We start from the raw sequence: 23523 nt of genomic DNA, 5'->3' as shown, positions 1-23523 counted from the left end.
CTACCAAATGTAAAACAGATGGCTAGTGGGAAGCAGCCACATAGCACAGGGAGATCAGCTCGGTGCTTTGTGACCACCTAGAGGGGTGGGATAGGGAGGAGATATGGTGATATATGTATATGTATAGCTGATTCACTTTGTTATAAAGCAGAAACTAACACACCATTGTACAGCAATTATACCCCAATAAAGATGTTAAAAAAAAAAAAATTTTCCTCCTGGATCCATTGATGATCCCTGCCTGCACCTATCTTAAAATGATGTTTGCAAGATGACTATTCTGCAGTTAAATGCAGTGTCTGAGTCTAAACTGGATCCTACTCAGGAGAGAAAAATGCCATAAAAGACATTATTGAATTATTGACAAAACTGGAATATGAATAGATTAAATAAAAGTGCTACAAAAATATTAAGTCTACTGAAATTTACTCTCAAGTGATTCATAAAAATTTGTGTGTATATGTATTCATATGTATACGAATACATATATATATATATACACACACACACACATATAGAGAGAGAACATATAAATGAGAAAGCAGATGGGATAACTATTCAAAGGTAAAAGTTAGGTACATGGTTGCTCCCTGTATTATTCCTATTCTTGCAATTTTTCTGTAAGTTTGAAATTATTTCCAAATAAAAAGTTAATAAGTTTTTAGCCACCTATAGAATAAACATTAGATGTCCTACCTGAAGTAAGTCCTTAGTGGCTGACATTGAATCAATTACCAAGGACAGTTTCTCCTGGATTGAATGATCCCCAAGTTCTAGTCCCATAGGAGATCCTATGACTCTTGGTGAAGTTTCTGTCTCCGTGATGGTGCCTGTGGAAACTACCAAGTAAATAACGGTGGTATTGTAAAATGGAAGACTCTAGTTCTGGTTGCACACGTCTCAGTTTTCTTTATTAAAAAGAAAATACAGAAATGATGAAATGATACCTAAGGGTCTTAAATATAAGGTGAAATGACAGAGGCCCCTGATGCAATGACATGAAACCTGGCATCCGCCATGCAAGCTCACTTCAGTCCCCTTTCATGATGGATGCATACTCCTTCTGGTGTTCAACCAGCTTTAGGAATACTTGATATTTCTTGTCATAATATCTGCAGGAGAAAAATAAATATGTTGGATGATCTCAAGCAAGACTGTTACGCAGCTTCCCCTGACATTTAGAAGAACAGAAGTGTTACCTGTTACAGTTTTGCAGACACTTCCCATTGTTTGGATGCTGACAGCATCCTGAGCCACATGTTCCACACTCACTACCTTTAACCTCCATGGGTGAACTTACATCTCCATTTTAGAGGTAAAGATTTTAGAGCTGAGATTTGCTCAAAGAGGCAAATCTAAAATAGTACTGCTAAAACTCGGCAGAGCTGGAATTCAGACTCAGGGCTATCTGACTTCAAAGCCTCCACTATGACACAGTGGAAGTGCCAGGCTTGACACAGGGCCTTTCACATTCCCAGCTTCAATAAGTATTTCATATATGATTACCCCACCTCCCCCACCAGTTTAGTGACTGGTTTAACGTCACAGCCTGACCAGGGATGAGACTGAACATTTTAATCACCCTTTGCACATTCCGCACCTACATTTCCTTTGCGGACTCCTTTATCTGGGAGTAAAACCCCATGAGAAAGTGACTAACACCTTTCCTGGAGCTGTGCCCTGCCTTCCCGGCACCCCACAGAGGACCCTTTTCTCCTGTACTATCCAGCTGAGTCTTCAGGTAAGACCTGTTAGAACTGGTGTTGGCCGTGAGTTAGAAGGCAGAGCAGCTGAAGCTACCTTGGCATCACAATCTTGAATAGGACAATAGTAGCTAAGACAAATTACACTTGCAGACGGCAGCTTGGCCCTTATTCCTCCTGGCTGGGAGGAGCTGACGTGAGGTAAGGGGTTGATGAACCCTGTCTAGCATGTCTTGGGAGATCCTGGGGTGCTCTGAAAAGAAGTCCTCGTGAAGGAGCATTGGTGCAAGCTTGGGAATTGGGGGACAGAGAGTGTAAGAGTAACCCTGAATGCACACAGGGACTTCTACCTGTAACGTGCAGAGCTAAACAGATTAATAGGAACACCCCTGCCCAGCATTTCTACCTTAAGAATTCTGGTAACTTAAGAGCCGTGATGGGGCCAAACACAGGGTTAAGAGGTGGACTCTGAGGCCTGGGTTTGCATCTCAGCTTGGCCCCATTACTAGCTGTGTGACCATGGATGTTTTACTTAATCTCTTTGTTCCTAAATGTCCCTATTTGTAAATGGGAAAAAGTATAAGACCTACCTCAATAGAGGTAATGTGAACTGTTATGTGAACTAAATGAGGTAGTATTTGAGAAGCACTTAGAACAGTGCCTGACTCATAGCAAGTGATATCGATGCTAGTTATGGTTACTACTTAAGAAATTAACATTCCAATATTACCATCAATCTCACTATATGTAGATTATACTAAAACCCACTCTATGAGCCTCCAAATTTATTAATCATAGAATGATTTTGGGGACAGCAATTTTCTTCTTCAAATGCTACTCTCTGACAATCTAACGTCAAGCAATTTTTTCACTATATGAGATGGATTTTCTGACTTTGGGAAACTTCTAGAAGGAAGCTTCGGTCAGTACTCTTTCTCATACACTTGAAGATTTCTCATTTTAATACTGACAACTTTGCAGCAGCTTTGTTCATTGGCCTTATTCTTTGTACAGTGGGAAAAGCATCGGCTTTCCAGGCAGAGAAGCCTAGGTGATTTGGGGCAACTTCTTTAAATGGTCTGAGCCTCAGTTTCCCTGCTGTAAGAGGGATGATAACAGTACCTACGTCATAGAGTGACTGAATTTTAAACATGAACATGAGATATTCTGCGGACTGTCAAGTGCTTACACAATGTGGGCTAATGTTGTTCTTACATCCTTCTATTATCCTGAAATGTCAAAAGATGGAGAGACTATATTTTTCCTTTTTTATACATGGGAAGCTGAGGTCCAAGGTGCTTCTTTCCCTGTGCTTCTTATTTTCCAATTTTTAAAATTGTGGTAAAATATACATAACATGAAATTTACCGTTTTAGCCATTTTTAAGTGTACAGTTCAGTGGCATTAAGTACATTCATATTATTGTGCAGCCGTCACCACCATCCATCCATAGAACTCTTTTCACTTTGCAAAACTAAAACGCCACCCATTAAACAATAACTCTCCCTTCTCCCCTTCTCCCTAGCCCCTGGCAACCAACATTCTATTTTCTGTCTCCATGAATTTGATTATGCCAGGTACCTCATATAAGTGGAACCATACAATATTTGTCATTTTGTGACTGGCTCTTTTCACTAACATAATATCCTCAAGGTTCATCCGTGTTGTAGCACATTTCAGAATTCCCTTCCTTTTTAAGGTTGAATAATATTCTATTGTATGCATATACGACTTTTTCTTTATCCATTCATCTGTCAATGGACACTTGGGTTGCTTCCATGTTTTAGCTACTGTGAATAATGCTGCTATGAACATGGGTGCATAAATATCTCTTTGAGACCATGATTTCAGTTCTTCTGGGCACATACCCAGAAGTGGAATTTCTGGGTTATATGGTAATTCTATCTTACACTTTTGAGGTACCACCATACTATTTTCCACAGTGGCTGCACCATTTTACATCCCACCAACAGTGTGCAAGGGATCCAATTTTTCCACATCCTTGTCAACACTTGTTATTTTCTGGTTTTTTGACAGTAGCCATACTAATGGGTATAAATTGGTGTCTCATTGTAGTCTTGATTTGTATTGCCCTAATGATTAGTGGTGTTGAGCATCTTTTCATGTGCGTATTGACCATCTGTATATCATTTTTGGAGAAATGTCTATTCAAGTCCTTTGCCCACTTTTGATTTAGGTTGTTGGCTTTTTCGTTATTGAGTTTTAGGAGCTCTCTGTATATGGATATTAATCCTTTATTAGATATATGATATATAAATGTTTCCTTCCATTCTTAGGGCTGTGTGGCACAGACCTAAGTAAGTGTTCTATACAGACAAGAACGTGATTTGAGTCAAGGAGATGTTGAGTGTAGCTCAGAAGGAAACTGGCTCTTTCCACTTGCAAATCTTCAGGCCGCCTGCAGATGGTGCTAGAGCATCGTGTGTGCCTCTCTCACAGCGGCTGACAGCAAGCCGCCAAGGATTCTTTTCAAAAGAACACGTGGAATCTACTCAAAGAACTTAAAAACAGACTTCCCTCAAGAGTCTTCAGAGGGTCAGTGAAGAGATGGAGAAGAATAATCTGTTTCTAATGTCAACAAAAGAGGGATGTTGCTAGCCCAGAGCTCCCACTGCCATGGGGAACTCAGTTCTCTCCATGTTCCCGCATTGAGCTCCCCCATGTAAGGGCCTGCTCCACTCACCCTGGTATTTAGAGAGGGGTTTACATTCAGAGGATTAACAGCCCAACTCCATTTGGAGACTCTCTTTAAGAAAATAAAAAGATATGGGATGGCTTTTTCCATGGACATTTCCACTCTGTTAAATGTCGATTATGCTTTGGTGGGATCAGCACCTTTGCCTGTCCATTATATAAGGTAGAATTTGCTTTTACGTCTTAACCTCAAATACTTACTAAAATGATAAAAGCCACTTGCACAGTTGTTCCTTCATCTCTAAACTCACTACCAGTGACTCAATATAGGTCCTTTTCCTCTCTCAGCTGGATTGTTGAAAAACTTTTCACCTGGTCTCTCCTACCCTTAGGCCCTCTAATATATCCTCTAAGAGGATTTTTCTAATATCTGCATCTGACCAGGTCCCACCACTGTGTAAAATTCAGTATCTCCATTTCACCAGTAGGGATGAAGTCTGAGGTCCTTAGCACGGCCTCAAAGCTCATTATGAGAGGACACCCTCTGTTCCCCCCCAACACCCAATTTCACTCCCTGCCATCTCCCATCTCATACTTTGCATTTTAGAATTATGAGTTGTTGATCGTTTCCTGAATATACAATGCTGTTGCCATCTTTATAACTTTGCCTGTGTTATTCCTCTACTGACAAAGTGCTTTTCAGTTTTGGCCTGACAACTTCTTTTAAGCATTTAAAGTCAGCTAGACTTAACCTCCTCTCAAAAGCTTTGCCTCACTCCTACAGGGTCAAATTCTTTTCTGTTTTGGGTTACTTTGTCACCTGGTAATACTTATTATATAACATATCCCTTTGGCTTGAAATGATCTACTGCATAAATAAGATTGCCTTATTCCCTTCTAAATCCTGCCTAGATGCCAAAAAGCATAATGCCTTGAAGATAGCAGGCACTCAATAAATTAGTGTTTGTGAATTGGGGTTAAAACATTAATCAAAGTTATGCTGATGTACTGTATAGTATAGGGAACTATACTCAATATTTTATAATAACCTATAAAGGAAGAGAATCTGAAGAAGAATATCTCTCTCTCTCTCTCTCTCTCTCTATATATATATATATATGTAATCACTGTGCTGTATACCTGAAACTAACAGGATATTGTAAATTACTTCAATTGTATTATACTTCAATTTAAAATAAAAGTTATGTTGCAGCCCTCAAAGTCACATGATGCAAAGGGTGGAGGAACAGACAGATGCTACCGTGTGGAAGACATAAGAGATCCCCATTTTAGAACAGAGGAGACCAGATTTACTGCTAATGACCTAGGGAAAAAAACATTGGTTTGAGAGTTCAGAAGTCTGGATTTGACCTCCAGATCTGGTCCTATCTAGCTCCGTGATCTTGGGGAATTGAAAGTGACTTTACCTCTCTGAGACTTAGTTTTATCAACTATTAAATGAAAGGCCTGGCTTGCTGACTCCTGTGGTTTATTCTGGCTCTAAAGTTGCATGTGTCTGTTGTCCTCATTCCTCAGCACAGTGCATAGAAAACATATAAACTTACCTTTTATCCTCACGTCTAGGAAACACAACTTTCCCAACTTTGCTCATTCTTGCCATTGCCTCCTGTCAAATGGAAAACAGAACACACAGAACTAAGTTGGAAAGTTAGTACCAATGTGAGGCTTGTCACAGGCAAGAACATTCTTTTTTTTTTTAAATAAATTTATTTATTTATTTTTGGCTGCATTGGGTCTTCGTTGCTGAGCGTGGGCTTTCTCTAGTTGTGGCGAGCGGGGGCTACACTTCGTTGCAGTGCACGGGCTTCTCATTGCAGTGGCTTCCCTTTGTTGTGGAGCATGGGCTCTAGGTGCACGGGCTTCACTAGTTGTGGCACGCCGACTCAGTAGTTGTGGTGCCGGGCTCTAGAGCGCAGGCTCAGTAGTTGTGGCACATGGGCTTAGTTGCTCCGCGGCATGTGGGATCTTTCCGGACTAGGGCTTGAACCCGTGTCCCCTGCGTTGGCAGGTGGATTCTTAACCACTGAGCCACCAGGTAAGTCCCAGCAAGAACATTCTAATTAGAACTTACTTCCCTTAAGAGATTCAGTGAGTCCATTTTTTTTTTTTTTTCAACTTACTTTCTCTGGTGATAAGATTAAAATCCAGTGAACATTAAAGGTTACATCTATGACCACACAGCCTGGGCTTAATAAATGGTTGCCTATTGAGACCTCCAGGGCATAAACAACCTGGAAGGCAAAGCACTTTTATTATGGCTTGCAGGGTGTGGTGGGAAGGAATTATTTCCCCTTTGCATTGCCTGGACACGAGGGCTTGAGAAGGCAACATAATCAGCCACTGAGCACGTTGCCTGCTTAATTCACAACAGCAGTAACTGAACAGAAGCCACTTTGCACCTGTACTTTAAGATAGACTATTTAAGGCCTCTTCATTTCACTTTTAGGTCTTTTCCCAGTAGTCTCTGCAACTGTTCATACAGATGTGAGACCTCTGGGCTGAGTCTAATGGACCTGACCTCAGGACTTTCTCGTCTTCACAATGCGGTTAGCGGGCAATCAGCAAGTTGCAGTGTCTTGGTGGACACAGTCAGAGTGAACAGCATCAAGATCAACCATAGACTGTGTTGGCTCCATTATATGAATGGAAAGGTCAAGTTTCCTTGGGCAGTCTCCCAATGCTATTAAGTTTATGGGAAAGTTAGCGGGAATGGAGTAAACCTAAACTTTGGATTCCAAAGACTTACCTGGGGAGATTGCAAGCAACAGCATGACAAAGCTCCTCAGAATAGGTCCTGTCTTAGGAACAGCTACTGAACTCTTATTGTAAAGGAGGTAGTCATTCTGAGGTCACATATGTACAACTTCTTACTCTCTCTATATATTAATTACTCAATATGTACAGACACTGTGCTAGGGATGCAGATTTGCATAAGATATACTCTTTGCCCTGGAGAAACTCACACACGAGCAGAGGAGGAAAGAAATGTAAAAAGCTGACTACCACACAGAATGTGAAAGGCCCTGTGTACCTTCAAAACGTATCCAAGTGTTTCCTTGCCCATCCTTACCACCTTACTTATGATTTATTTATTTATACACACACACACACACACACACACACACACACACACATATATTTAATTATATAATTATATAAATAATATATTTATTATTTATCACTAATTCCTTTTTGACAATTCGTGTACTTATTGGTTTATGTGTTCCTCCTCTCCCTCTCCGTTCCTTGTTCTAACCAGAATGTAAGCTACAGAGTCTGGGAGCTTTGTCTATTTGCTGCTTAATCTCAGTACCTTGAATATTCATAAAATGTATTGAGCCCCTTCTATGTGCCAAGCACAGCATCTAATATATATGGAATACAGAGATGAAGAATGAATGGGTCCTTTCATCAAAGAGCTCACCACAGAATGGAAAAGACATTTACTGTGATCAAAATAGAGTGTGACAAATACTATGCTAGAAGCAGATAAACTTCTTTTCAATAGTTATTCAAGGATTAAGAAACTTGATACCTTTTCATCTGCTAATCACTTACACATATTTCCAATCTGGCAAGGATGTCCTACCAACTCTTCCCCAAGGATGCCATGGACATTCTGAACTAGTTATCTGGTTTCCTAGCCCCCAGTGGATTTAAAAGTGCTGTTTGGGAGATCAGAGATGCTGAGAGTAGCAAGCACACTGACAGCAGAAAGAAATGGTAGCCTTATTAAGGAGGAGATTTGAAAAATTATGAAAAATTATTGAAAAGGGAATCAAGGTGAAAGGATAAGAACCAACGAAGGTCAGACTAGGGCCATTCTGCAAAAGAGTAAAAACATCTTAGTGTGGTCACTGCCGTTCCACTTAACAAGAATATTTTAAGAGCTCTGCTCACCCCAACATATGTCATAACATTTTCTTTCATAAATTAAGTTCTGATTCCCTTAAAGTAAGCCCCATGTCTTGCTGAGACGGTCTCAGCCATCCCCATTGCCAACTTTGCCACTGGTTCTCTTGTTTTGGGATTGCTTCTTCCTTCATAGCGGTGCTCTGCTCTGCCTATTTTAGGGAGGACCCCGCCTCCTCTTGCCTCCTCTGAAGCTTGAAAATTCCCTAGGGGAATACTCCTCGGGTTGTGCTTAGGCTTCAGACTGGAGCCGACATTCCAGGACTGCCTTCATGGGTGGGATCCAGGAAACTTGTATTAGAGAAGGAGCTCCATAAATGTCACTTTCCTTCCCACTGTAACAGATGTGTGGACACAGGGCGGATAGCAGGGAATTCTTCTTTCCTTTCTTCACGTTACCTTTGCTTATTTTTAAAATAAATTATTGAGGAATAACAGTGACAGAAATTTCAAAGGTTTAAAAAGAGGTTATTTTGTTTCTCAAGAAAGTACAGATTTAAATGTTAAATTTAGCTCAGGTGTTGATTCCACAGAAGGTTTTCCCTGACTCATCCCCACTACCTGCCTCCCAACCAGAATGAGTTATTGCTCCCCCAGAAACTTGTGCTTCCATCCATCACAGCATTTATGACATGGCACCACAATCTTCTGTTAGCACATCAGCTGCCCCAATTAGACTCCTGCTCCTTAAGGCAGGAACTGTTATAATTGTTTCCACTGCCAAACTCAGCATCTGGTGTATCGTATGCGCTCAGCGAATTGTCTACGGGATAAATGAACTTAAGGACCGTACACGTGAAAGAATGCTAAAATGGAAGTTTTGTCTGAGATCCAAAGTTGACAGATATGAGATACCAAAGTGAGCTGGAAACAGACCACCCTGAAGAATTTGAAAAAAAGGGTAGTTGAGGACCCATAAATCAACTCAAACCTTTCATCCATGTGGAAGGTCAGAAAAAGAGATGGATTTTTTTAGGAGACAGCTGTGTGTTGACTGAGCATCAGGCCTTCTAGGGGAGAGGTGAGAGTATGGCTTCGCTGACGCCACAGGGATCTGGATGTGCATCCCTGAGGGCGTGGGACACGGTGGGTTGAGTGTAGCTCCTGTCTGGAGAAGAAGCGCTAGCTGGCAGCTTCGGTGTAGCAGTGAAGGAGTGTTGCCCTGGGATCAGCCAGCACTGCCAGAACGTGTCAGACTCCAAAAGGCATGACTGTTTCCCATGAACCTGAGGTGGCCACAGGTGAGAGGGCTTCCTGGGTTGCCTTAGATCCTGTCCAGTATGGCCACCTAATGAGGCGGAGGGAGCCTGCATAAAGAAGCTTGAGGCAAACTACTGGATTTTTTTTTTTTTTTTATAAATGTATTTATTTATTTTTGGCTGCGTTGGGTCTTCGCTGCTGCTTGCGGGCTTTCTCTAGTAGCGGCGAGGGGGGGCTACTCTTCGTTGCGGTGCGTGGGATCCTCATCGCGGTGGATTCTCTTGTTGCAGAGCATGGGCTCTAGACACATGAGCTTCAGTAGTTGTGGCACGTGGGCTCAGTAGTTAGGGTTCGTGGGCTCAGTAGTTGTGGCTTGCAGTCTCTAGAGCGCAGGCTCAGTAGTTGTGGCGCACGGGCCTAGTTGCTCCGCGGCATGTGGGATCTTCCCGGACCAGGGCTTGAACCCGTGTCCCCTGCATTGGCAGGCGGAATCTTAACCACTGCGCCACCAAGGAAGTCCCCTACTGGATTTTTAAGGAATTAAAAGAGCAAGCAATCTACTAGAATAGAGAAGGGAAAGGACAAGGACAGGATACAGTGAGAGGTTTCCAGAAGTGGAAAGTCTCCAAAGAAAATCTACAATGGAGCCTAGCTGTAAACACCTATTAAACTTAGCATGAAGTCCATTTATGACAATGCTGATTAAGATAAGAACTTTCCTACACCCCTGAGCTCTCTTCCCTTACACCTTCCAACCACCTCAGAAGAACAAGAAAAAAGCTAAATATATACGGGAGAGAAAGTGAATGAGGAAAAAAGGAGAATCTGATCACAGCCACCTCCTCACATTTGCAACAGTCCCAGCTGGAGGAGTGAGGAGTTGCCTTACCTTTGGATAAAAAATGAAGTGGTGATTCTTATATATTCCTTGGTATTCTAATGTTTGAATTTTGGTTATGTCTCCTGACTTAAAGGGACTATAAAACTTGTATTATCTAAGTGACTTTCTACTTATCTAAGAAAGTAATGGAACTAACAGAATTTTTAATCAGGGCAGAGAGAAACTAGCTCTAGTGCACAACTGTAAAGGGACAGTGAGAGTAAAAAAATACAGCTGTTTTTCAATTCTATCTCAGAAACTGTGCTACACATGCGTCATAAACAATGGAAGAAAACATATTAAAATATTAACAGGTTCAAGAGCATGGGTGATAGCTTTTTCTATTGTTAACTTGTTTTTTCTGTCTTCTAAACTTTATACAGTGGCATATAGGGATTTGATCATTTGAAGGAAAATAAAACTGTACTGCACTCTAAAAAAAAAGTTATGGGCTTCCCTGGTGGCGCAGTGGTTAAGAATCCACCTGCCAATGCAGAGGACACGGGTTCAAGCCCTGGTCCAGGAAGATCCCACGTGCTGCGGAGCAACTCAGCCCGTGCGCCACAACTACTGAGCCTGCGCTCTAGAGCCCGAGAGCCACAACTACTGAAGCCCGTGTGCCTAGAGCCCGTGCTCTGCAACAAGAGAAGCCACCGCAATGAGAAGCCCACGCACAGCAACAAAGAACAGCCCCCGCTCGCCGCAACTAGAGAAAGCCCATGCATAGCAATGAAGCCCCGATGCAGCCAAAAATAAACTAAATAAACTAAATTTATATTAAAAAAAAATTATGCTTCTACAGGCAGTCAAAATGACTTGTGCTCACTCTCCTCTCTCCTGGGATGCAGGGCTCACTAAGGGTATTTGACACAATATGGAGAATGCCCAGAGAATCAGTGCTGTCATCAGAAATAGCACTGCTGAGTTTTCCCATTTCTCCAAATAATTAACATAAAACTGAAACCTCATGAACCCACTGGCTGCAGTAAATCTGGAAATTACCATAGCACAACAATATGAATTTATTATGGAAATGCTGACATGTGCTAAATATAGTCACCCCCCACAATATATTTCTGTTCAAAGGGTTTATTTGAAGTTGGCCTCAAAATTCATACTTTTTGTCAGCAGGCAGGAGTCGGACAATCTGGATTTGTAGCACACTACCCTCTTTGGGAGTCTAGACAGCACAACGAAGACAGGGACTTTTCTCTTTCCTTTTTGCCCACACAATGAAAGCTTTTAAAAACAAAATATTTGGTAAAATCGCCTTTTAATCACTTCTTTTCTTTCTCTCTATAAGGCCGAGCTATAAATAAACCATGAAAGTTCACATTTGATTGTCACTTCTGAAAGCAAGTGTAAGAGTTTCTGTAGGAAAAAATAGGAGCCCTGTACCAAGGCCATGAAAGACTGCATTCATGGGGTTTGACCCTTTGCTGCCGTGTCAAGGCCGAGATACCAGTCCGCACACGCGGCTCACCACTTCCCTGGGAGCAGCACAGGCAGACACCAGGCCTGTGTGGGTACAGGGAACTCCCAGCTCTCACGTGGTAACAGCCTGGCTTGGGAGCCACCAAAGGGCTTTAGGCTACACTGGGTGAGGTACCCAGGGAAGTTAGGTTCAAGAAAGAAAGGAGCTCTTCACCCGTTGGGAAGATGGGGATTCCACGAGTGGCAGACACAGGAATGTTGGCAATCTGGGGAGCAGGCGATCTGATACCTTCTCTCCCACCCAGTGGAAGGGGAACAATGGCCTTAAGACTTTGGGAAGGCTGGCAGGCAATCTAGACCAAGGCACCAAAGGGCATTCAATGCAAGCTTGGCCATGTCCAGAGTCACGGTCTACAGGGAAGAATAACCAGGACCGGGCCTGGTGGGACCTATACTGTGAACTCCCTGAAGGTAGGAGCCATGTTACTGAGGGTCTCATGCCTAACACGGTCCTAGCACTTACAGCTGCTTGGTTAATGTTTGCTGAGCTGCTGAATGAAAGGGTGATGACTTTCACGACAGAGGCAATGGAAGATCATCTAACGGTGTTTCTAAAATGGCATGCATGTGCTCCAAGGAATGCTGGAGATGATCTGTTAAGATTCCAGAAGAAAATATTGGAAGTGCCATTTATATGACTTTTAGTCTAAAGAAATTAATTCAAGTTTAATATGCAGATTGGCACCAGATCCATCAGTTGGTCCATACATCAGACAGTCATGAGTGAGTAAGATGTGTAAGGTGTCCTAAGGGAAGGGTGAGAGCTCTACAACACCAGGGATGACAGCATGGCACTCCATTCTATGTCCCCAGTTTCCAGGGCTTTGCTACATATCATCATTTACATGTTCCAGGTTGGTAGGTTTCTAGGTATTATCTAATTTTATTTAAATAAACCCTCACAAAATGGGCAAGCAGCTGAGAAAGATTCAACCAATGGATTAAAGGCAATGGTGATAATTCAGATTCAAGGAAACAAAAAAATGATGATACTTTTACTAACTTGGTGCTAGCTCTTTGTATTGTAAGGTAAAAACAATGAAGACCTAGTCAGATAAGACAAGAATTGGGAAAAAAATCAAAATTATCCAGAATACTGTTTGTTGTCCATCATCAGATGAACGGATAAAGAAGATGCTTTATACACACACACACATACATACACACACTGGAATATTACTCAGCCATAAAAAAAGAATGCAATTGTGCCATTTGCAGCAATGTAGATGGACCTAGAGAATATTATGCTTAGTGAAATAAGTCAGATAGAGAAAGACAAATACTCTATGATATCAATTATATGTAGAATCTAAAAAATAATACAAATGAATATATATGTAAAACAGAGACTGACTCACAGATATAGAGAACAAACTAGTGAGTACCAGTGGGGAGAGGCAAGGGAGGGTGGGCAAGATGGGGGTAGGCGATTAAGAGAAATAAACTACCATATATAAAATAGATAAGCATGTATTGTACAGCACAGGGAAGCACAGCCATTATCTTGTAATAACTTTTAATGGAGTATCATCTGTAAAAATACTGAATCACTATGCTGTACACTTGAAACTAATATAATATAGTAAATCAACTATATGTCAATTAAAAAGAAGAAAAACAAAGAATACTGTTTGAGATATAAATATAGAGACATATTCAAAATCGTTTAGAAATCATCAATAATCATTTTAAAAAATCATTAAAAACTCACCTGGTCATAAACAGTGTACCTTTAGATATTGCATAATGTTAGTATGATGACCTCACTATAAAATAACATTTGATTTCAGCTATATTTCAGCTGTTTTATAGTGTAAATAATCTACAAGCACAGTAGAATATGTATATGCTTTTTTGTAAATAAGTTTGCATGCATTTAGCATGTAAGCTCAAAATTTTAACTGATGGAGTACATGATCCAAAAAACAAGGCATCCATTGGCCCAGCAACCAACTTCCATGGCTGTTGCTAGGTTACTGGTTCAGCCAACATTTCGCAGGTGCTTACTCTGTGCTGTGCACTGTACAAATTGGTTTATGTACATGACCCTTTAAATTCTCAAAACGACTTTATGACACAGATATCATCATCTATCCCCACTTTATCAACAAAGAAGTGAACAGAGTATGAGGAATTTGCCCAAGGTCAGAAAGCGAATATGCAGTAAAGCCAGAATTCAGACTCCAGGCCTTTGCTTAACCCTACACTCAGACCCAACATTCCTGTCCTCTCTGCAATGCAAAAAAGCCTGATGCTTGCGTTCCCTGGGCTTGCATTCAAATCACACTTCTGCTGCTTATTAGTTGTGCCATCTCCTTGGGTGAGAATGAGCGTGTGTGCGTGTGTGAGACACACCAATACAGTACACTGTACCTTTTCTCAGAGATGCTGACACATAGTTCTGAAATACATGAATCTGCCTTCCTGAGGAGCTCTGACTCGTTTTACTGGAACAACAAGTTCACATGTTAATGTGTGGGCTGAGGCACATGATCCCTCCGTAGAAAAACAAAGTATAGCAATGTGATTTTCCTCCAACAAGCATTAAGAAATGGCTAGTTGTTCTGCTATTTGTTTTGTTTTGTTCTGTTTTTCTTTTGACACAGTCATCGTTTGACCTGCACCTGGTATTCTGTGTAACCTCCATGACAACAATGTCAATTGAGAAGCAGGAAGGGGTTAGAGAAAGGAAAGAGTGGGGTAGGTCTTCATTACTAATCATGACATGAAGACTCACACCTCATTTATAATTTTAAATACATGGTATCAATCTACGTACCTACCTACGCATCCACATCCACACACATACATATATCTTATTTATTAGGGTGTTGATTACATGGGTGTACACATTTATCAAACTTCATCAAAACTGTACACTTAAGATCTGTGAATTTCACTTTATGTACACTGTACCTCAATTTAAAAGAATGTAAAAGAAAAAACACTGTGTATGTTATAAATATGTGTTGGTATATTTATATTTTATTTTCCATTATAGAATGTCTACAAAATGGAAATAAAAATTTTCAAATGCCTATTTCTCCAATATTCACTCTAAAATACACCTTGGATTAGTCTCTTGATCATAAAGGAGGGGTAGGGGTGCGGCGCTCTCCAATTTTGCAGGAAATGGAGATGCTAGTGGAAAGGTATCAGGTTGTAGAGAGAAACAGGCTTGGGATCATATCTGGGCCCTGCTACTTACCAGATGTGTGAACTAAGCCTCAGTGTTCCCATCTATAAAGTGGAAATAATAGTATCTACTCATAGTCAGAGTGAGTTTTCAGAAAGACACTCCGACTATCACGAACTGCCAGAGTTTGAAGTCAGGCTTTACCACTTGCTGCATTATCATGGACAAATGACTTAACTTCTTTATGCCTGTTTCCTCGTCTAAAAATAGGGATAAGAACAGTATGCCTCTAGCAGGACTGTTTTGAGGACCACGTGAGTTATTTCAGGCAAAGCACTTAGAATAGTGCAGCACATAGTAAATGCTCCATAAACTTTACGTATTATTCCATTAGCATGCAAGCTCCATGCGGCCAGGGGTTTTTATTTGATTCATTCACTGCACTAAGAACTGTGCCTGGCCAGAATAGGTGATCTATAAGTATTTGTTGGATGGGACTTCCCTGGTGGTCCAGTGGTTAAGACTTTGCACTCCCAATGCAGGGAGCACGGGTTCGATCCCTGGTTGGGGAACTGAGATCCCACATGCCACATGAAGTAAATTAGATTTTGTTTCTCTGAGCTATTTTTACCCACAATACTTCTGACACCAAATATGTGGGTTCCTCACACCAATCAATTCTCCAACTCTGCAGACACCAAGTGGTGTCGTACAATTCAGTTCAATTCTGACACTAACTACCCAGAGTTAGTGTCACTTGAGGTGAAGGGCTCAGTCCTACAAGACTGCCCCCACTTCAGATACCAGTTACAAGTCACTGGGCCTCCTGTACTTCTGACTGACCAGCTATAAATTGGGGGTTCCCATGACCAGCCCTTCCACCTCAGGTTTGCTAGAATGGCTCACAGAACTCAGGAGAACGGTTCACTTGCTATGCCCAGTTTATTATAAAGGATACAACTCTGGAACAGCCAAATGGAAGAGATGCATAGCGCAAGGTATAATGGAGGTGGGTGGGAGGTGGGCAGAGCTTCCATGCTTTCTCTGGGGCACACCACGTGAAGCTCTCCAAACCTTGTTGTTTAGGGGTTTTTATGGTGGTTTCATTTACGTAGGTACAATTAAGTAAATCATTAGCCATTGGTGATTAGCTGAATCTCCAGCCCCCTCCCCTACTTGGAGGTCAGGAAGTGAGGCTCAAAGTTCCAACCCTCTAATCATGCCTTGGTCTTGCTGGTGACCAACCCCTGTGTTGATGGTTATCTAGGGGTCCCCAGTCATCTCTTTAGTATGCAAAAGACACTCTTCACTACAGATTCCCAGGGGTTTAGAAGCTGTGTGCCAGGTCAAGGACAGAGGTCAAATATTTATTTTTTTGTTATATCATAGCTCTCCTCACTCCTGAAAATTGTAATGGATGCTTTTTGAAGGAAATTTCATAAGATGGCCTAGAACTGCAAGGTCGAACTTGGGTGGATGTCTCCAACCTCACCTCAGGTCTTGCTCACTGTGCTGGCTGTGTTGCAAACGCAATGGCTATGGTGCTGTTGACTGAACGTGGCAAGTTTGCCCCTGCTGGGGGCCTTCCTGCCTCTTTCAGGAGTGCGCTTCTGGATCTTAGACTGTCTGGCTTTTTCATATGACTTAGGTCCTCTGCAAATATAATCTCAAAGAGACTGACTTGGGCCACTCTTGGCTGAAACAGTCTACTTCTACTGAACACCCTCTACCACATGATCCTATTTTCTTGTCTTCATAACCCTTCATAGCACTTAGCATGGCCTGAAATTATATTAATTTATCTGCATCCTTGGTTACTGTCTACTTCTTCCTTTGGCTCTCACCTCTACTCCTCCCTCATGAACCTAAGCTCTGTGAAATCAGGGTCCTTGGCTTTCTTATTCATTGATGTGTCCGTAGCTTTTAGCAGGACATTAGCTAAAGGTTAGTTGAAAGTGTACACTTATTAAATGTCTATTTTGGTGAGGCACTGTGCATCTATATCTTGCCTCATTTGATGCTAACAAACATTCTGTAATGAAGGTCTTATTATCTAAATTTATAATGAGGAAACAGAGGCTCAGAGAAGTTAAGTGACTTTCCTAAGCTAGTAAATGGCTTAGCTAGGATTTGAAACTTGCTTTAACTCATGAATAAGACCAGGCCTAATCCTTGAGGAGCTCACAGTCAATAGACAGATCTTCAGCATCAGTTCATGACAATTTATCTTGCTCTGATGACTTTAGGGCCCTGTAAAACCCTAAAAGCTTGCTTTCTCCACCATCAAAGACAACTTCAATTATAGTCATGACATTGTGCTTACAAAGGCAGGAAGATGGATTCAGTGATGTATGGAAAGATTGTTCATATTAATTTTTGAAGCAAACAAAATTACTGCCAGCTGTATGACCTTGAGTAAGACCCTTCCCCTTCCTGGGACTCACTTTCCTTATCAGCAAAATAAAGGGGTTGGATTAGATTATTTCTAAAGTCTTTGCCAGCTCTGCAATCTGTTGGTTCCATGTACATGTCTTTTTTTGATTAACTCTCAGTTGACAAATGAGCCAGTTACTCTCAATGGTATATTTTATTAGTTTGTTTTTTTTTTTTTTAAACTAGGTTCACTGTAAGAGGGAATATACCCACTGTGTTTCCCCAGCAAGGTACAGCTTCATTCCAACTCAGTCATGCAAGCATGGCAGAGGGGTGAGGTTCCACAATAGGTAAGGCTACCTACCACTGTGATATTTTACAGTGTGGTCCTAATACTTGGCCTGACTGCTAAGGAGTTGGGTCCTAAAATGAATAGTTGAACGACTACTCATCTTACTTACGTGAGTTTGACCTGGCTCTTATGGGTTTTCTCAAAGCCAAAATATCAAGCTTCTTACTAAAAGCATTAGATTATAGACTTCAAAACTGCAAGCTATCACCCATCTAATAATCTGTTATTGACTGAAAAAGAAATGGTCCTACTAATATTTCTGGCTGAGAATATAAGGTAATGTAGTGAGCTATAAAAATAATACTAATAACAATAACTCAACAACAACAATAATAATGGCAGCTAACATTTATTGAGTACTTACTACGGCCCAGTATTGTACTGAACACTTTACCTACTTCATATCCCCAGTTGAAAGATGAGGAGACACACAGTTTTGGAATTCTATTCTTAACCATTCACTGTGGGACAAAGGCTTTGGTGATATAGAGACCATAATTCAAATCCTAGCTCTGCCACTTAACACTCTGAGTCTCAATTTTAAAAATGGGAATCTTAATACCTATTTTATTGGTCTATTGTTATGGAATAAATGACTAAAACTATAGTTGTTGTTACTACTACTACTACTATTTACCCATCAACTGAAACAAAGCTTATTTTCCCAGAAACTTTATTAAAAGTAAGAGTTACCATGTATTACTTGGGTATATGTTTCAGGTTGGTGGGGTAGGTGGGCTGGGGAAAGTGGTGGGTGTCAATATTCTCATGGCTCCTTACTATTATTTCCAGATGATTACTCCTCCATCTGCAAGCAAAAAAACTTACTCTGAAGTTTATCCCACCTAATGATAGAGATATAATCATACTTAGCTCCCCTGCATCTCAGTGCTGTCATCATCAGCCTCTTGCTGCTGTTAAATGAGGCTAAGGCTTAGATCTGAGTCTCCCTATCCATCTGGAGGTTTGTCATCATCATGTAAGACTTCAGCATCTGTTTACAAGACCCATCCAATGCTTGAGTCTTGTGTTTTCAAAGTGTTTCCAATATTCTAATTGCCACTTTCTGACTTCAATTGCCCATTAATCCAATTCTCTCGCTTGCCCCATCATTCCTATCAAATGTCCCCCTCCACCTCATGGTTATTTCCAGAATCTCAATCCCTTATTTGTCTTTCAATCCATATACATCTTCTGACTCTGATTTCTTCCATATATAGGGGTGAGTCCTTCATCTATTAAATGAAACACATCGATCAATAGGAATCACCACTAATTCTCTTTTAGTTGCCAAATTCAATTGGTGCCTCTAATCCACAAAATTCTTTAGCCAGGATATGCTTCATTTATGACTGCAGGGGAGAAACTTTGTTTAGGATGGAGTGGGCCAACAGGAGACTGCAACTCGAGAAAACGCAACATCTTGAAAGCTCTCAGGGTCCGAACACCTTGGAAACTTACACTTCCTGCTTCAACGTTAATTCTGTATTGGGAAGATTCTTTGGCCAACAGATAGGGAACCATAATTGGCAGCAAAGAATCAAAATGTGATGGTATTAACATTTCCTTATGTTCCAAGTGTGATGGGTTTATTTTATTTTACTCTGATGCAAAACCAAAGATTCCACTACTGCACAGAGACCAGTATATTCCAGGGTAATGAAAAAGTGGTGTGGGACATGCAGGACATAATGACTGAGCTTCAAGGGATGTTGGGTAGTCACTAATCAATTTCTCTGTGTTTAGGCTGATAAATAACCAAATTATCTAAGACACAGGGTATCTATCCATCTATCCTGCCCTCCATACTCCTTAAAGCTCCCTGTTTTGGATCTCCAACTCTCCTAGACTAGAGCCACATTAGAAGTAGGGCATGCATGCACTGGTCTAGCCTTTGGGGCCGGCCTCAGACTGGTTTATGGTGCAGAAGTGCCTTTGGCTAAGCCAGAATGCATTTCTAACCAACATCAGGAGGAAAAAGACAAGCAGAGAGGTTGAGTCTGAAACCAGGAGTTGGGGAGGCCAAAGATGGCACCAAAGCACCAGAAGCATGAGAAAGGCTGGAGGGAAACTGGGAAGGAAGGAGGGGGCAGAGGTCAGACAGAGTGAGGGGAAAGCATGGAAGGCAAGTCCAGGATAAATCATCGTAGTGTCCTTTTAAGTTGGTTTATAATCTTTTTTTGTGTTCCCAAAGCTCCCTGGTTTCCCTCTATCTTAGTACTTAGCACACAGTAGGATAAATGTCTGTTTACTTATATGCCTCTTTCACTAGACGGTGAGAGCTCAGAGGATAGAGGTCATTAATTTTATCAGTATTCCCAGCAATTGATATAATGTGACTTTTCAATAAATAGTGTTGAGAGAATGAAAGAACGAATGAGTAGATGGATCAATGAATTAATGAGTGATTGAATGAATGAATGAATAAATCAGGGGTAGGATATCTGTATAAAGCAACTTCGGGATCTCCCTCAGTTGTACTTCTTAGTATTTCCTAACTGTCAGGTCAACCTGTTTTTTATTGTCAGATGTCACATGGTTAAGATCACGGGCTCTGGATTGCCTAGATCAGAACCTTGGCTCTTCTAACTGAATGGCTTAGGCAGTTTAATAACCTCTTTATGCCTCAGTTTACTCATCTGTAAAATAGAAAAATAGAAATAATTACTCATAGAGTTAGAAAGATAAGAGAAAAGGCATGTAAACCATCTAATTTAGTGCCTGGCACAAGTAATAGCTTAAAAATTTGTTATTTTTATTTTTATAATTATTATACCCATCTGCACCCCAGGATTACACAGGATCTTGTAATGTTTTCTCGAGTGCTTCTATTTAAAGACAGCACTTCCTAATCTTCTGCTACATGTAACATGCTGCCTGGGCAGGGGAGTGATAAGGAGCATGGAATGAAGGAACCATTCAACATTGGATGCCAGCTGATGCCTCTGGTTAATGGGGGGAAGGAAGATGAAAAATGAGCAGAACAGGGGCTGTAGGGAATAAAAGTTGTAGGTTTAGAAACGTGGAGTCTATTTCTGGGTTGGATTTCTAGGCCTTTTACATAAAACAAACAAAGAAAACAACAACTATGTCAGCTGTGTTTATGAATATGAGCTTGCTCTGGCTTTCACAAGACATAGGGAATTCAGTCTGCTTCCCTCTGGTTACTAAGTTATTGACAAGGCACATGATGTACTGGAAAGAAAACTCATCTGGAAATCAGGAGACTCTGGTCCTGTACAAATCTGAGTCTAGGCTCTGCAATTTTGAATGAGTTGGTTCCTTTCTTTAGATTCTAGTTTCCTCGTCTCCAAAATGGGAAGTTTGAATCAGATAATGTTTTATTGTTCAACAACTAGTTATTGAGTACCTATCGCGTGCCACGTGTTGTGCTAGGCACTGTGGATACGTCAGTGAACCAGACAGCTCCGATCCTTGACCTTATGGAGTTTAGAGTCTATTAGAGAAACACAGGTGCTATAGGAGAGTGCCAGAGGGAGACAAAACTAGTCCGGGGGCTTAGGGAACTATCTGAAGGCTAAAGAGGAGTTGGACAGGTAAAGAAGGTGATGAACAGGGTGCCATGCTAAAGGAAATGCACATTTGAAGGCCCCAAGTCAAGATAATGTGGCACATTCAAAGGACAAAAAGAAGTCCAAGATGGCTGGAGTAGGTAGAACAGAGGGAAAGAGTGATAACAGACAAAGCTACAAATGAAGGCAGGAATAGATTTTGGGTGGCATTTTAAAATCACGTTAAGGGTTTCCAACATTATGCCAAAGTCAAGGGGAAGCCATTGGAGAGTTTTAAGCCAAAGCCATCCTATTCAAGTTTGTGAAAGATCACTTTGGCTGATGTGTAGAGAACGGGTTAGAGAGTGGTAAAGGTGGAGGCCATTCAAGAGGCCCTTGGAGCAGTCTGGGTGAGAGCTGATGGTGGCTTGGACTAGCATGGTGACTGTGGAATTAAAGCAAAGTGGAAGAATTCAAGAGACACGAGGTATAGTTTAGAAAGAGACCAGGAGAGACCAAAGTGGAGGGAAAAGAGAGGCTGGGTTCAGCATGTCCTTGAGGTTCTGGCAGGAGTGATTAAGTAGATGTGGTGCCCTTACCAACAGTGCCGTGTCCTAAGCTAACGCCAGTTTTGCAGGCAAAGGTGGAGATGCTGAGTTCAGATTTGAACATGTTTAAATTGAGATGCCCGTGAGACCTTTAGGTGGAGATGTCATGTGAACAGCTGTAGAGCTGCTGCCATATAAGTAGAAAATGAATCCTTAGCAGTGGATGAGATGGACAAAACCCGGTAGAAGACCAACGGAGAATGCTAGGTAGAGGAGAAAGGACAGCTGGCAAAGGAATGTGGAAAGCAGCATTCAGAGCAGCGGGAGGAAAATCAAGAAAGTATGTTGTCAGTGGAAAAGTGTTTCCAAATGAACTTATCTACGAAACAGAAACAGACTCACAGACGTAGAGAACAGTTGTGGTTGCCAAGGGGGGGGGCGGGGTAGGGGAGGGATGGATTGGAAGTTTGCAGATGCAAACTATTATATAGAGAATGGATCAACAGCAAGGTCCTACTGTACAGCACGGAGAACTGTATTCAATATCCTGTAATAAACCATAATGGAAAAGAATATGAAAAAGAATGTATATATATATATATATATATATATATATGTATAACTGAATCACTTTGCTGTACACTAGAAATTAACACAACGTTGTACACCAACCATACTTCAATAAAATAAATTAAAAAAAAAAAGTGTTTCAATGAAGGGAGTGTTCCATATTGCAGAATGCTGCTAAGGGTAAAGCAGGGTAAGGCCTGGAAAGCCCTTTGTGTTGTGCATGGCCTAGGTTAGCACTAGTGACTTAGACTAGCATTACTTTAGCGGATTTGTGGAAGTGGAAGCTAGATCATCCTTGGCTAAGGAGGAGGGAGATGGTGCTAAGAAAATCATGACAGTGAGACTGGCCGCTTTTTAAAACATTTTTGCCTGTAAGAGGCAATAACTGGAAGGGCTGAGAGGTAGAAGAGGGGATTTTATTTTAAGATGAGAGTTTATGGTAGCGCTGCCCAACAGAAATAATGTGAGTTACATAAGTAATTTTAAATTTCCTAGAGGCCATTTAAAAAAGTGAAAAGAAATAGGTGAATTTAATTTTAATATCTTTCATTTAACCTATTATATTATTAATAAGATAGTCTACGTTCTTGTAGTCATGCTAAATCTCTGAAATCTGGTGTGTCTTTTACACATTTCAATTTGGACCTGCCACATTTCAAGCGCTCAGTAACTATATCTGATGAGTGGCAACTGAATGGGACAGCACAAGTCTAGAGCAGGCTGAAATGCTGATGAGAGAAGGAGTCAGTATGGAAGGAGAGGCTAAATATGCAGGGAAAGGGATCGAACGAACTATCAGAGGCAGTGGGAGATGGAGGGGCCTCTGATAACAGGTTGGGCATCTATCTCTCCATTGTAACAAATGTAAAGGAGAAAAAGGCAGCATCTGGGTGTAAGCAGTGGTGTGCTGATAAATGCTCAACAACTGGCTCTATCAAAACAAAAAAGGCCCTGATTTGTAGTGTTTGCCAATTTCTGTGGTGTAAAGACTTCCACTATGGCTCATTTCAAGCTGCTAATGTGATGTCACTGAACGTGGAGCTGGGCAGAGATGCCCACAGTTGGCTCTTGGGAGCAAGTGTGAGACAGCTCCAGCATTCCACTGGATATGAGAAATGTAGGTTTGACGTCAGATGTCTTTCTAATGGCTTTTATTTTCTTTTTGAG

General features: G+C 41.2%; 1 protein-coding gene across 8 annotated transcripts in view; it reads right to left on the bottom strand.

Moving 5' to 3' along the window:
• Nucleotides 1–883: 883 nt before the first annotated feature.
• The window catches only part of FGGY (FGGY carbohydrate kinase domain containing), a 411167-nt gene continuing 388527 nt past the window's right edge, over nt 884–23523 (bottom strand). For 7 of the 8 annotated variants that reach the window (XM_059898898.1, XM_059898889.1, XM_059898942.1 and 4 more), the window contains 2 exons: nt 5924–5985; nt 884–1112 (listed from right to left, as the gene is read on the bottom strand). In XM_059898898.1, the coding sequence (XP_059754881.1) occupies nt 1031–1112; nt 5924–5985 (144 nt within the window). In that variant the 3' untranslated portion in view covers nt 884–1030. The remainder of the gene's footprint in view (nt 1113–5923; nt 5986–23523) is intronic. The other variant, XM_059898937.1, reaches the window with a different exon arrangement.

The sequence above is a fragment of the Balaenoptera ricei genome, chromosome 1, assembly GCF_028023285.1.
Source record: "Balaenoptera ricei isolate mBalRic1 chromosome 1, mBalRic1.hap2, whole genome shotgun sequence".
In the NCBI taxonomy this organism is placed as follows: Eukaryota; Metazoa; Chordata; class Mammalia; order Artiodactyla; family Balaenopteridae; genus Balaenoptera; species Balaenoptera ricei.
This window is presented reverse-complemented; position numbering and strand designations above follow the sequence as displayed.